Raw genomic sequence first — 12,306 nt, 5'->3', positions numbered from 1 at the left:
CCGTCGCTCTCTCACAGACACCGCCGCTCTCTCACAGACACCGTCGCTCTCTCACAGACACCGTCGCTCTCTCACAGACACTGTCGCTCCCTCAGACACCGTCGCTCTCTCACAGACACCGCCGCTCTCTCACAGACACCGTCGCTCCCCCACAGACACCGTCGCTCTCTCACAGACACCGTCGCTCTCTCACAGACACCGTCGCTCTCTCACAGACACCGTCGCTCTCTCTCAGACACCGTCGCTCTCTCACAGACACCGTCGCTCTCTCAGACACCGTCGCTCTCTCAGACACCGTCGCTCTCTCACAGACACCGTCGCTCTCACAGACACTGTTGCTCTCTCTCAGACACCGTTGCTCTCTCCCAGACACCGTCCCTCCCTCAGACACCGTCCCTCCCTCAGACACCGTCGCTCTCTCACAGACACCGTCGCTCTCTCTCAGACACCGTCGCTCTCTCACAGACACCGTCGCTCTCTCACAGACACCGTCGCTCTCTCCCAGACACCGTCGCTCTCTCTCAGACACCGTCGCTCTCTCACAGACACCGTCGCTCTCTCACAGACACCGTCGCTCTCACAGACACCGTCCCTCCCTCAGACACCGTCGCTCTCTCACAGACACCGTCGCTCTCTCTCAGACACCGTCGCTCTCTCACAGACACCGTCGCTCTCACAGACACCGTCGCTCTCTCACAGACACCGTCGCTCTCTCTCAGACACCGTCGCTCTCTCACAGACACCGTCGCTCTCACAGACACCGTCGCTCTCTCACAGACACCGCCGCTCCCTCCCAGACACCGTCGCTCTCTCACAGACACCGTCGCTCTCTCACAGACACCGTCGCTCTCTCCCAGACACCGTCTCTCTCTCACAGACACCGTCGCTCTCTCACAGACACCGCCGCTCTCTCTGACACCGTCGCTCGCACAGACACCGTCGCTCTCTCACAGACACCGTCGCTCTCTCACAGACACCGTCGCTCTCACAGACATCGTCGCTCTCTCCCAGACACCGTCGCTCTCACAGACATCGTCGCTCTCCCCGACACCGTCGCTCTCTCCCAGACACCGTCGCTCTCTCACAGACACCGTCGCTCTCTCCCAGACACCGTCGCTCTCACAGACACCGTCGCTCTCTCCCAGACACCGTCGCTCTCACAGACACCGTCGCTCTCTCCCAGACACCGTCGCTCTCTCACAGACACCGTCGCTCTCTCAGACACCGTCGCTCTCTCCCAGACACCGTCGCTCTCTCCCAGACACCGTCGCTCTCTCACAGACACCGTCGCTCTCTCTCAGACACCGTCGCTCTCTCTCAGACACCGTCGCTCTCTCCCAGACACCGTCGCTCTCTCACAGACACCGTCGCTCTCTCCCAGACACCGTCGCTCTCTCACAGACACCGTCGCTCTCTCCCAGACACCGTCGCTCTCTCAGACACCGTCGCTCTCTCACAGACACCGTCGCTCTCTCACAGACACCGTCGCTGTCTCACAGACACCGTCGCTCTCTCACAGACACCGTCGCTCTCTCACAGACACCGCCGCTCTCTCACAGACACCGTCGCTCTCTCACAGACACCGTCGCTCTCTCCCAGACACCGTCGCTCTCTCACAGACACCGCCGCTCTCTCACAGACACCGTCGCTCTCACAGACACCGTCGCTCTCTCACAGACACCGTCGCTCTCTCACAGACACCGTCGCTCTCTCAGACACCGTCGCTCTCTCACAGACACCGTCGCTCTCTCAGACACCGTCGCTCTCTCCCAGACACCGCCGCTCTCTCACAGACACCGTCGCTCTCACAGACACCGTCGCTCTCTCACAGACACCGTCGCTCTCTCACAGACACCGTCGCTCTCTCAGACACCGTCGCGCTCTCACAGACACCGCCGCTCTCTCACAGACACCGTCGCTCTCTCACAGACACCGTCGCTCTCTCCCAGACACCGTCGCTCTCTCACAGACACCGCCGCTCTCTCACAGACACCGTCGCTCTCTCACAGACACCGTCGCTCTCTCCCAGACACCGTCGCTCTCTCACAGACACCGCCGCTCTCTCACAGACACCGTCGCTCTCACAGACACCGTCGCTCTCTCACAGACACCGTCGCTCTCTCACAGACACCGTCGCTCTCTCAGACACCGTCGCGCTCTCACAGACACCGTCGCTCTCTCACAGACACCGTCGCTCTCTCACAGACACTGTCGCTCTCTCCCAGACACCGTCGCTCTCTCAGACACCGTCGCTCTCTCAGACACCGTCGCGCTCTCACAGACACCGTCGCTCTCTCACAGACACCGTCGCTCTCTCACAGACACTGTCGCTCTCACAGACACCGTCGCTCTCACAGACACCGTCCCTCCCTCACAGACACCGTCGCTCCCTCAGACACCGTCGCTCTCTCCCAGACACCGTCGCTCTCACAGAAACCGTCCCGCCCTCACGGACACCGTCGCTCTCTCCCAGACACCGTCGCTCTCACAGAAACCATCCCGCCCTCACGGACACCGTCGCTCTCTCCCAGACACCGTCGCTCCCTCAGACACCGTCGCTCTCTCCCAGACACCGTCGCTCTCTCACAGACACCGTCGCTCTCTCCCAGACACCGTCGCTCCCTCAGACACCGTCGCTCTCTCCCAGACACCGTCGCTCTCTCACAGACACCGTCGCTCTCTCCCAGACACCGTCGCTCTCACAGACACCGTCGCGCTCTCACAGAAACCGTCCCGCCCTCACGGACACCGTCGCTCTCACAGACACCGTCCCGCTCTCACGCATTTTCACACTCACACACACTTTCACTGAGATTCCTTCAGATGCTCACACATTCTTGTTTCTGTTTTGGATTGAGAAAGGAAAACCTGGAGCCGGGCCATTTGTTTACAAACACATTCTTTACTATTGTTCAGTAGAAAATGTTTTTTGTAGATTTAGAGAGCAGGTTATGTCAGTAACAAGCAGGCTGTGAGCTGCGCTCTAACCAGTTTACTTGTACTGACCAGGTGGTTAGATGAATAAATACATTTCATTTAATAACTGGGTCCTGAGACCACATGTGCAGACTTTGTACTGGTGTATGTTGGGCGGCTGGGCCTCAGTTGCTAACACGATCGACTCCAGCTTAGCTCCAGTGTCACCCTTGAAAGATCCGACATGGGCAGAACGATCTCACTCCCTGCCCAACAGTAAGATTCAGAGCTGGGCCGGTTGTATTCAGTCTTCAGCTTGTGGGGTGGGGGGGTCTGAGAAACTGGTGTCATTGGGAGGATCTGTTCCAACAGACTGTACGAGCAGCTTCCTCCTAGAGAGACCCTCACCCACACTGCTCCAACGGTGCCTCACCTACTTACCTAGGCAAGAGGGGCAGGAGATGCCTACAGTACCTTAAACTGCTGCCATGCACTGTAAGCAGTCATACTAAGCACTGAACACCAGGTATACTCGGAGCTCCAGTCAGTGTCTGTGTGTGTCTGTGTCCCGTCCCCAGCTGTGTACGTGGACATAAACCAGCATTAAATAATAATTTAAAATTGCACCAAAAATAGAATTTGACACAAATATTTAGATAAAACCCTTTAAACTGTGCCCCCCCTCACTGTACCCCCCGAGTGGACCCCCTCAGTGGCTGCTCCAGCTCCTCAGTCTCGGAGCAGGGGGGAGACCCGGGGGCGGTGGGTGGAAGGTACATCAAGACGAGGGGGGACTGGGCATGGACATCACCCACTGAACATGGGTTAGGGAGAGCACCTACTCCTGATCCCGTGCCCCAAGGTTCCTGCTCCCGATCCCGTGCCCCACGGTTCCTGCTCCCGATCCCGTGCCCCACGGTTCCTGCTCCCGATCCCGTGCCCCACGGTTCCTGCTCCCGATCCCGTGCCGCAGGGTTCCTGATATCGATCCCGTGCCGCCAGGTTCCTGCTCCCGATCCCGTGCCGCAGGGTTCCTGCTCCCGATCCCGTGCCCCACGGTTCCTGCTCCCGATCCCGTGCCGCAGGGTTCCTGATATCGATCCCGTGCCGCCAGGTTCCTGCTCCCGATCCCGTGCCGCCAGGTTCCTGCTCCCGATCCCGTGCCGCAGGGTTCCTGCTCCCGATCCTGTGCCCCACGGTTCCTGATCCCGATCCCGTGCCGCAGGGTTCCTGCTCCCGATCCCGTGCCGCAGGGTTCCTACTCCCGATCCCGTGCCGCAGGGTTCCTGCTCCCGATCCCGTGCCGCAGGGTTCCTGCTCCCGATCCCGTGCCCCACGGTTCCTGCTCCCGATCCCGTACCCCAGCGATCCTGCTCCCGATCCCGTGCCCCACGGTTCCTGCTCCCGATCCCGTGCCGCAGGGTTCCTGCTCCCGATCCTGTGCCCCACGGTTCCTGATCCCGATCCGCAGGGTTCCTGCTCCCGATCCCGTGCCGCAGGGTTCCTGCTCCCGATCCCGTGCCGCAGGGTTCCTGCTCCCGATCCCGTGCCGCAGGGTTCCTGCTCCCGATCCCGTGCCGCAGGGTTCCTGCTCCCGATCCCGTGCCCCACGGTTCCTGCTCCCGATCCCGTACCCCAGCGATCCTGCTCCCGATCCCGTGCCCCACGGTTCCTGCTCCCGATCCCGTGCCGCAGGGTTCCTGCTCCCGATCCTGTGCCCCACGGTTCCTGATCCCGATCCGCAGGGTTCCTGCTCCCGATCCCGTGCCGCAGGGTTCCTGCTCCCGATCCCGTGCCGCAGGGTTCCTGCTCCCGATCCCGTGCCCCACGGTTCCTGCTCCCGATCCCGTACCCCAGCGATCCTGCTCCCGATCCCGTGCCGCAGGGTTCCTGCTCCCGATCCCGTGCCCCACGGTTCCTGCTCCCGATCCCGTACCCCAGCGATCCTGCTCCCGATCCCATGCCCCACGGTTCCTGCTCCCGATCCCGTGCCGCAGGGTTCCTGCTCCCGATCCTGTGCCCCACGGTTCCTGATCCCGATCCGCAGGGTTCCTGCTCCCGATCCCGTGCCGCAGGGTTCCTGCTCCCGATCCCGTGCCCCACGGTTCCTGCTCCCGATCCCGTACCCCAGCGATCCTGCTCCCGATCCCGTGCCCCACGGTTCCTGCTCCCGATCCCGTGCCGCAGGGTTCCTGCTCCCGAGCCCCAGGGTTCCTGCTCCCGATCCCGTGCCCCAGGGTTTCTGCTCCCGATCCCGTGCCGCAGGGTTCCTGCTCCCGATCCCGTGCCCCAGGATTTCTGCTCCCGATCCCGTACCCCAGCGTTCCTGCTGCCAATCCCTATTCCCTTGCCCCAGGGCTTTTGCTTCCGATCCCATGACCCTGGATTAAGGAGGGTTCCAGCTCCTCAACTAACTGCAGCCATTCACAGCAAACTCTCTCTCGGAACGCAAGTTGGTAAATACCGGAACCACGGGATCGGGAGCAGGAACCCGGGGACATGGGATTAGGATCGAGAGCAGGAAATCGGGAGCAGGAACCCGGAGGCACGGGATCGGGAGTAGAAACCCGAGGGCATGGGATCGGGAGCACAGGAGAAGGACCCTGGGCTGTTTATTCTCCTTCTCAACCCAGGGGAGCGAGGCCGATTCCAGCCCCCAGTCCCACACCGGGTGAGATCAGCACAGACTGCGGATGGAGCCAGGGCCTTTCCTGCTGTGTGTGGGGTTCAATACCACACGGGGCAACGCATTTAATCAACTGAAGAAAATCTAGTTAATATTAATTTTAATGTGCTGAGTATTAAGTAAACATTGCTGCTCTTGTACTGGAGGTTGGGGGGTGGGGGGTGGAAGAGAGAAGGGCTGGGGAACAGATGGGAGGCGGGGGGGAAGATGGGGGGGCGGGCGGGGATTACCTACCAGCTGAACCGGTTCTTCACCTTGGACCAGGGACTGAGGACTGGCAGTGCCACAGACTGGGGGGCACAGGGGCTGGGGCTCTGAGGGCGCAGTGCCATAGACTGGGGGGCACGGGGGCTGGGGCTCTGAGGGCGCAGTGCCATAGACTGGGGGGCACGGGGGCTGGGGCTCTGAGGGCGCAGTGCCATAGACTGGGGGGCACAGGGGCTGGGGCTCTGAGGGCGCAGTGCCATAGACTGGGGGGCACGGCGGCTGGGGCTCTGAGGGCGCAGTGCCATAGACTCGGGGGCTGGGGCTCTGAGGGCGCAGTGCCACAGACTGGGGGGCACGGGGGCTGGGGCTCTGAGGGCGCAGTGCCACAGACTGAGGGGTGGGGAGGGGGGGCACGGCTGGTCTATCTAACTAACCCAGTACACAGGCACTAACTCTCCCTCGGCAGGGCGGGAGCTGTGACCTGCGATGTGCTCAGTCCCCTGTCCGGCTGCCTGTGCTGATCATTGAGGCCGAGCTCTGTGTCCATCTGATCCAGCTCCCCCTGGTCGAGCAGCTCAAAATCATCCACCTCCTCCTCACGTGGTTCTGCCTCCCTCAGTTCCGATTCCATCGATCCCGCCTGGAAGAGAAGGTTCTGCTGCGATTCCGGGGGCAGGAATTCCGAGCTCTCGGATTGGCTGGCCGTCAGCGGGTTGGAGAGAAGGGCGGACAGCGTGTTCTGAACAACTGTGGTGATCGCTGAGGTTACGATCTCCTCACTGAAGGCCTCTAAAGTCAAGCTTAGAGCGGGCGCTTGGCCAGTCTTTGGTATATTCATCGCTGCCTCGCTCCCATTGAAATGTGTGTTTACAAAGTGCAGAGGGGAGGTCAGAGTCTGAATGAAAAATTGTGAGTCCCGAGCGCTGACACCTGGCTCCGGGGGGGGTCCGGGTGAGAGTCGTGAGGGGCTCCCATCACCAGCCAGCTCCTCCACCGAGGGAAAGTCCGGCAGATCCTTAGCAAAAGCTTCCTCTGGCTCACTGTGCACGCTCTGCTGGTCCAGATCTGAAAACACAGGAGAGAAATCACAGAATCTTACAGCACACAAGGAGGCCATTCGGCCCATCGTGCTATTGTGAAAGAGCTACCCAATTAGTCCCACTCCCTGCTCTTTAGGAGGGAGATGAGGAGAAATGTTTTGAAAGGGCGGTGGAAGCAGATTCAATAGGAACATACAAAAGGGAATTGGATAAATGCTTGAAGCGGAGAAATTTGCAGGGCTGTGGGGAAAGAGCAGGGGGAGTGGGACTAATTGGAGAGCTCTTTCAAAGAGCCGGCACAGGCACGATGGGCCGAATGGCCTCCTCCTGCGCTGTAAGATACTATGATTCTATGCGGACATCGGCGGACGCTTGCCTTACCTTCCGACACATCGGTGAGTTGTGGGGTGGTTCCTCGCGACACCGTGAATCCTCCGCTCTCCAGAATGGAAGCCTCTTCGTCCGACAGCTCCGAGTCAGTGATTGCAAATGCCAAAGCGGTAGTCCTGACATCCACCTGCCGAGATCGAGAGACTCTCACTGAGTGGGTCAGTCATACAACACAGGGGCAACTGGAGCAACTCCTCCCACCTCCAAATCTAAAACAAAAACACCTCCGCACCCCCCCACCGACCAGACCTCCCAACCGCCGATCCCCCCGACCTCCAAACACAAAACAAAAACACCTCCGCACCCCCCCACCGACCAGACCTCCCAACCGCCGATCCCCCGACCTCCAAACACAAAACAAAAACACCTCCGCAACCCCCCACCGACCAGACCTCCCAACCGCCGATCCCCCGACCTCCAAACACGGCCTTCGCTGATATTGCCAATACCCAGGGTTAAAATGGAGGTCACTGGAGCAGAACCAGAGGCGAGTCGAGAGCAGCTTGCACAGGATTCAGACCAGCACATGCCCAGCACCCTCAATCCACTCAAACAGTGCCAATCTCAGGCGCCATTGGTTCCCCCTCGCTGGAGACACACCGGTGTGCCAAACCGGGTGTGAGTGCAGGTGCTCTGGTCGGATCTGGAAACATTCTGTTGTGTGTGCAGGGGTTTGGGAGACACTGGATACAGAGTCAATAGCGATGCACGCTGCGAGAAGGGAAGGTGCTTCTGCAGCAGTTCCTGCAACAGGAGGGAAAGGAATTGTACAAGTTAAAAGATATTGGTTAACCAATGAGTGGACAGCACAGTTGGCATGTCACTGACCTCTCACCCTGGGGTCAGGACCTAAGCGAGTGTGGGGGGGCGGGGGCAGTGCAGGCTTCATTCCTGGCCTCCCACAAGGAACCCCCATATCTCCATTGCTTGGAGCCCAGCAGTCTTAATGCTATAAATGCCACCCCGCTGACACATGGCGGTGGAGGGACAGGGGCCGGGTCACTGGTCAAAGGATCTGCTGTTCACAGTGTTGTCGAGTTGAGTATTGCGGCAGCTGCTCCTATCCAGGAGAGTGGAGAATGTTCCATCACCAGTTCTGAGGAAGGGTCATCGACCAGAAACATTAACTCTTTCTCTTTCCACAATGCTGCCTGACCTGCTGAGTGTTTACAGTATTTTCTGTTATTTCAGATTTCCACCATCCGCAGTATTTTGCTAATGTATTAATGTTCCATCACCCTCCTCACTTGAGCCTTGTATACGGTGAAGAGGCTTTGAGAAGTCCAGAGTGAGCCACTTGTTGCAGAGTACCCAGTCTCTGACCTGCTCTTGGTGCATGGTGTTGTTGTAGCTGATTCAATAGGTGACCCTCAAGATGTTGATGCCATTGAACATCAAGGGGAAGTGGCTGGGCTTTCTCTTATTGGAGATGGTCACTGCCTGGCACTTATGTGGCGCAAATGTTACCAGCCATTTATCAGCCCAGGTCTGGATATTGTCCAGGTCTTATTGCATTTGGGCACAGACTGCTTTAATGTCGGAGGGGTTGCGAATGGAACTAAACACTGTGGAATCATCAGCGAACAGCCCCACTTCTGACCTTACGACAGAGCGAAGTTCATTGATGAAGCAGCTGAAGGTGGTTGGGCATAGAACACTATCCTGCAGTGATGTCCTGTCCTGGAGCTGAGATGATTGGCCTCCAACAACCACCTTCCTGTATACGAGGCATGACTCCAGCCAGTGTGGGGTTTCCCTTTGACTCATTCATTGACCTCAGTTGTGCTCAGGCTCCTTGATGCCACACTCGGATAAATGTTACCTTGATGTCAAGGGGGGTCACTCTCACTTCACCAGCACTTGGCTCTTGCCTTGTTTGGTTCACGACTGTGGCGAAGTCTGCAGCAGTGATTCTGGCAGAACCTGAACAGAGCTTTGGCGAGTAGGTGTTGCTTGATGGCACTGTCGATGACTCCTTCCATTATTTTACTGATGATGGGGACGACACTAAGAGGTTATTGGACAGGTTGGATTTATCCTGTTTGTGGATAGGACACACCTGGGCAATTTTCCACATTGTCAGGTAGGTGCCAGTGTTACATAGGAACAGGATGAGCCCATTCAGCCCCTCGAGCCTGTTCCGTTATTCAATGAGATCATGGCTGATCTGTATTTTAACTCCATCCACCCGCCATGGATCCATATAAGAACATAAGAAATAGGAGCAGGAGTCGGCCACACGGCCCCTCGAGCCTGCTCCGCCACACGGCCCCTCGAGCCTGCTCCGCCACACGGCCCCTCGAGCCTGCTCCGCCACACGGCCCCTCGAGCCTGCTCCGCCACACGGCCCCTCGAGCCTGCTCCGCCACACGGCCCCTCGAGCCTGCTCCGCCACACGGCCCCTCGAGCCCGCTCCGCCACACGGCCCCTCGAGCCTGCTCCACCATTCAATAAGATCATGGCTGATCATCGACCTCAACTCCACTTTCCCGCCCTGTTAAGTCTGTGTGTTATATTGAGAATTACTTCACAGACCACAAGAGTAAACTTTAACAGGACTTTACTAGTTGAAGGTCAGGGCGGAACTGCCCAATAAATCATTACACAGCACTTATATACTGGTGTGGTCGCCACCGGTATTACAGTATACAGTAGCCAAGATAAAGTAGTGCAACTCTTAAAATAGTTCTCTTAAAGGTAGAACGGTTCTCTTAAAGGTGGAACGGTTACATACACTACAATCCTCCCTTTTTAGCTTAACAGTATATGTTTCCCATTAAACATATCATAACATATATATACAACTTCATGTAAAAACAGTTCACAGATTCAGTCTCTGCGGTGGCGCCTCCTGCGCTTCCTGACTCGGTCCGGATAATGCCTCGGTGGTGTAGTAGTTTTTGATGGTGTAGAGTCATAGAGTCATAGAGTTTTACAGCACAGAAAGAGGCCCTTCGGCCCATCGTGTCTGCGCCGCCCATCCATCCCTGTCCAGTCTAATCCCATTTTCCAGCATTTGGTCCATAGCCTTGTATGCAATGGCATTTCAAGTGCTCATCCAAATGCTTCTTGAATGTTGTGAGGGTTCCTGCCTCTACCACCCTTTTAGGCATTGAGTTCCACATTCCAACCACCCTCTGGGTGAAAAAGTTCCTCCTCAAATCCCCTCTAAATCTCCTGCCCCTTACCCTGAATCTATGCCCCCTTGTTATTGACCCCCCTACTAAGGGGAAAAGTTCCTCTTTGTCTACCCTATCTATGCCCCTCATCATTTTGTACACCTCAATCAGGTCCCCCCTCAGCCTTCTTTGCTCCAAGGAAAACAACCCCAGCCTGTTTAGTCTTTCTTCATAGCTGAGGCGCTCCATCCCAGGTAACATCCTGGTGAATCTTCTCTGCACCCTCTCCAAAGCAATCACATCCTTCCTATAGTGAGGCGACCAGAACTGCACACAGTACTCCAGCTGTGGCCTCACCAGCGTTTTGTACAGCTCCATCATAACCTCCCTGCTCTTATATTCTATGCCTCGGCTAATGAAGGCAAGTATCCCATATGCCTTTTTAACCACCTTATCTACTTGTTCCGCTGCCTTCAGAGATCTATGTACATGTACACCGAGGTCCCTCTGACCCTCTGTACTTCCGAGGGTCCTACCACTCATTGTGTATTCCCTTGCCTTATTTGTCCGTCCAAAATGCATCACCTCGCACTTTTCAAGGTTAAATTCCATTTGCCACTTTTCCGCCCATCTGACCAACCCGTCTATATCGTCCTGTAGCCTGAGGCTTTCCCCCTTGCAATTTACCACCCCACCAATTTTCGTGTCATCTGCAAACTTACTGATCATCCCTTTTACATTCTCATCCAAATCATTTATGTAGATCACAAACAACAAGGGACCCAGCACCGATCCCTGAGGTACCCCACTGGACACAGGCTTCCAGTCACAAAAGCAACCTTCGACCATCACCCTCTGCCTCCTGCCACTCAGCCAGTTTAGGATCCAACGCGCCAAGGCACCCTGGATCCCATGGGCTCTTACCTTCTTGACCAGTCTCCTATGCGGGACTTTGTCAAAAGCTTTACTGAAGTCCATGTAAACCACATCCACAGCATTTCCCTCATCCACCTCCCTAGTCACCCCCTCGAAAAATTCAATCAGATTTGTCAGACATGATTTACCCTTGACAAAGCCATGCTGACTATCCCCGATTAATCCTTGCCTCTCCAAGTGGAGACTAATTTTGTCCCTCAGAATTTTTTCCAATAATTTCCCTACCACAGATGTTAGGCTCACTGGCCTGTAATTCCCTGGTTTATCCCTGCTACCCTTCTTGTATAATGGTACTACATTAGCTGTTCTCCAGTCCTCTGGTACATCCCCTGTGGCCAGAGAGGTTCTGAAAATTTGTGTCAGAGCCCCTGCAATCTCCTCCTTTGCCTCCCACAGCAACCTGGGATACATCTCGTCCGGGCCTGGGGATTTATCGACTTTTTGGCCTGCTAAAACCGCTAGCACCTCCTCCCTCTCGATGCTAATATGTTCAAGTATGTCACAATCCCCTTGCCCGATTTCTATGTCTGCATCGTCTTTCTCCATAGTGAACACAGATGCAAAAAATTCATTTAAAACCCCGCCTACATCATCTGGTTCTACACACAGATTGCCACTTTGGTCCCTAATGGGCCCTACCCTTTCCCTGGTTATCCTCTTGCCCTTAATATACTTATAAAACATCTTAGGATTTTCCTTTATTTTGCTCGCCAGTGTTATTTCATGGCCCCTCCTCGCCCTCCTAATTTCTTTTTTAAGTATGCCCCTGCACTTTTTATACTCCTCTAGGGCTTCTTCCGTCTTTAGTCTTTTGTAACTGCCAAAAGCCCCCCTTTTATTTCTAATGCATTTTTGTATCTCCCTTGTCATCCAAGGTTCCCTTTGCTTGTTGGTCCCACCCTTGACCTTTACAGGAACATGTTGGCGTTGTACTCTCTCTATTTCCCTTCTGAAAGTCTCCCACTGTTTTGATGTGGATTTTCCTATAAGTAGCTGCTCCCAGTCCACTTTG

General features: G+C 56.4%; 1 protein-coding gene across 2 annotated transcripts in view; it reads right to left on the bottom strand.

The window, feature by feature from the left end:
- Positions 1-5,685: 5,685 nt before the first annotated feature.
- Positions 5,686-12,306, bottom strand: part of retreg2 (reticulophagy regulator family member 2) — a 69,050-nt gene continuing 62,429 nt past the window's right edge. For both annotated transcript variants that reach the window (XM_085986966.1, XM_085986967.1), the window contains exons 8-9: positions 7,231-7,366; positions 5,686-6,874 (exon numbers count right to left, since the gene is read on the bottom strand). In XM_085986966.1, coding sequence (XP_085843092.1) covers positions 6,258-6,874; positions 7,231-7,366 — 753 coding nt within the window. In that variant the 3' untranslated portion in view covers positions 5,686-6,257. The remainder of the gene's footprint in view (positions 6,875-7,230; positions 7,367-12,306) is intronic.

This window comes from Somniosus microcephalus, chromosome 4 (genome assembly GCF_052327205.1).
Source record: "Somniosus microcephalus isolate GS21.2 chromosome 4, FLI_Smic_1.0, whole genome shotgun sequence".
Taxonomy (NCBI): domain Eukaryota; kingdom Metazoa; phylum Chordata; class Chondrichthyes; order Squaliformes; family Somniosidae; genus Somniosus; species Somniosus microcephalus.
The sequence above is the reverse complement of the archived record's forward strand: the minus strand, read 5'-3'. Positions and strand labels throughout refer to the sequence as shown.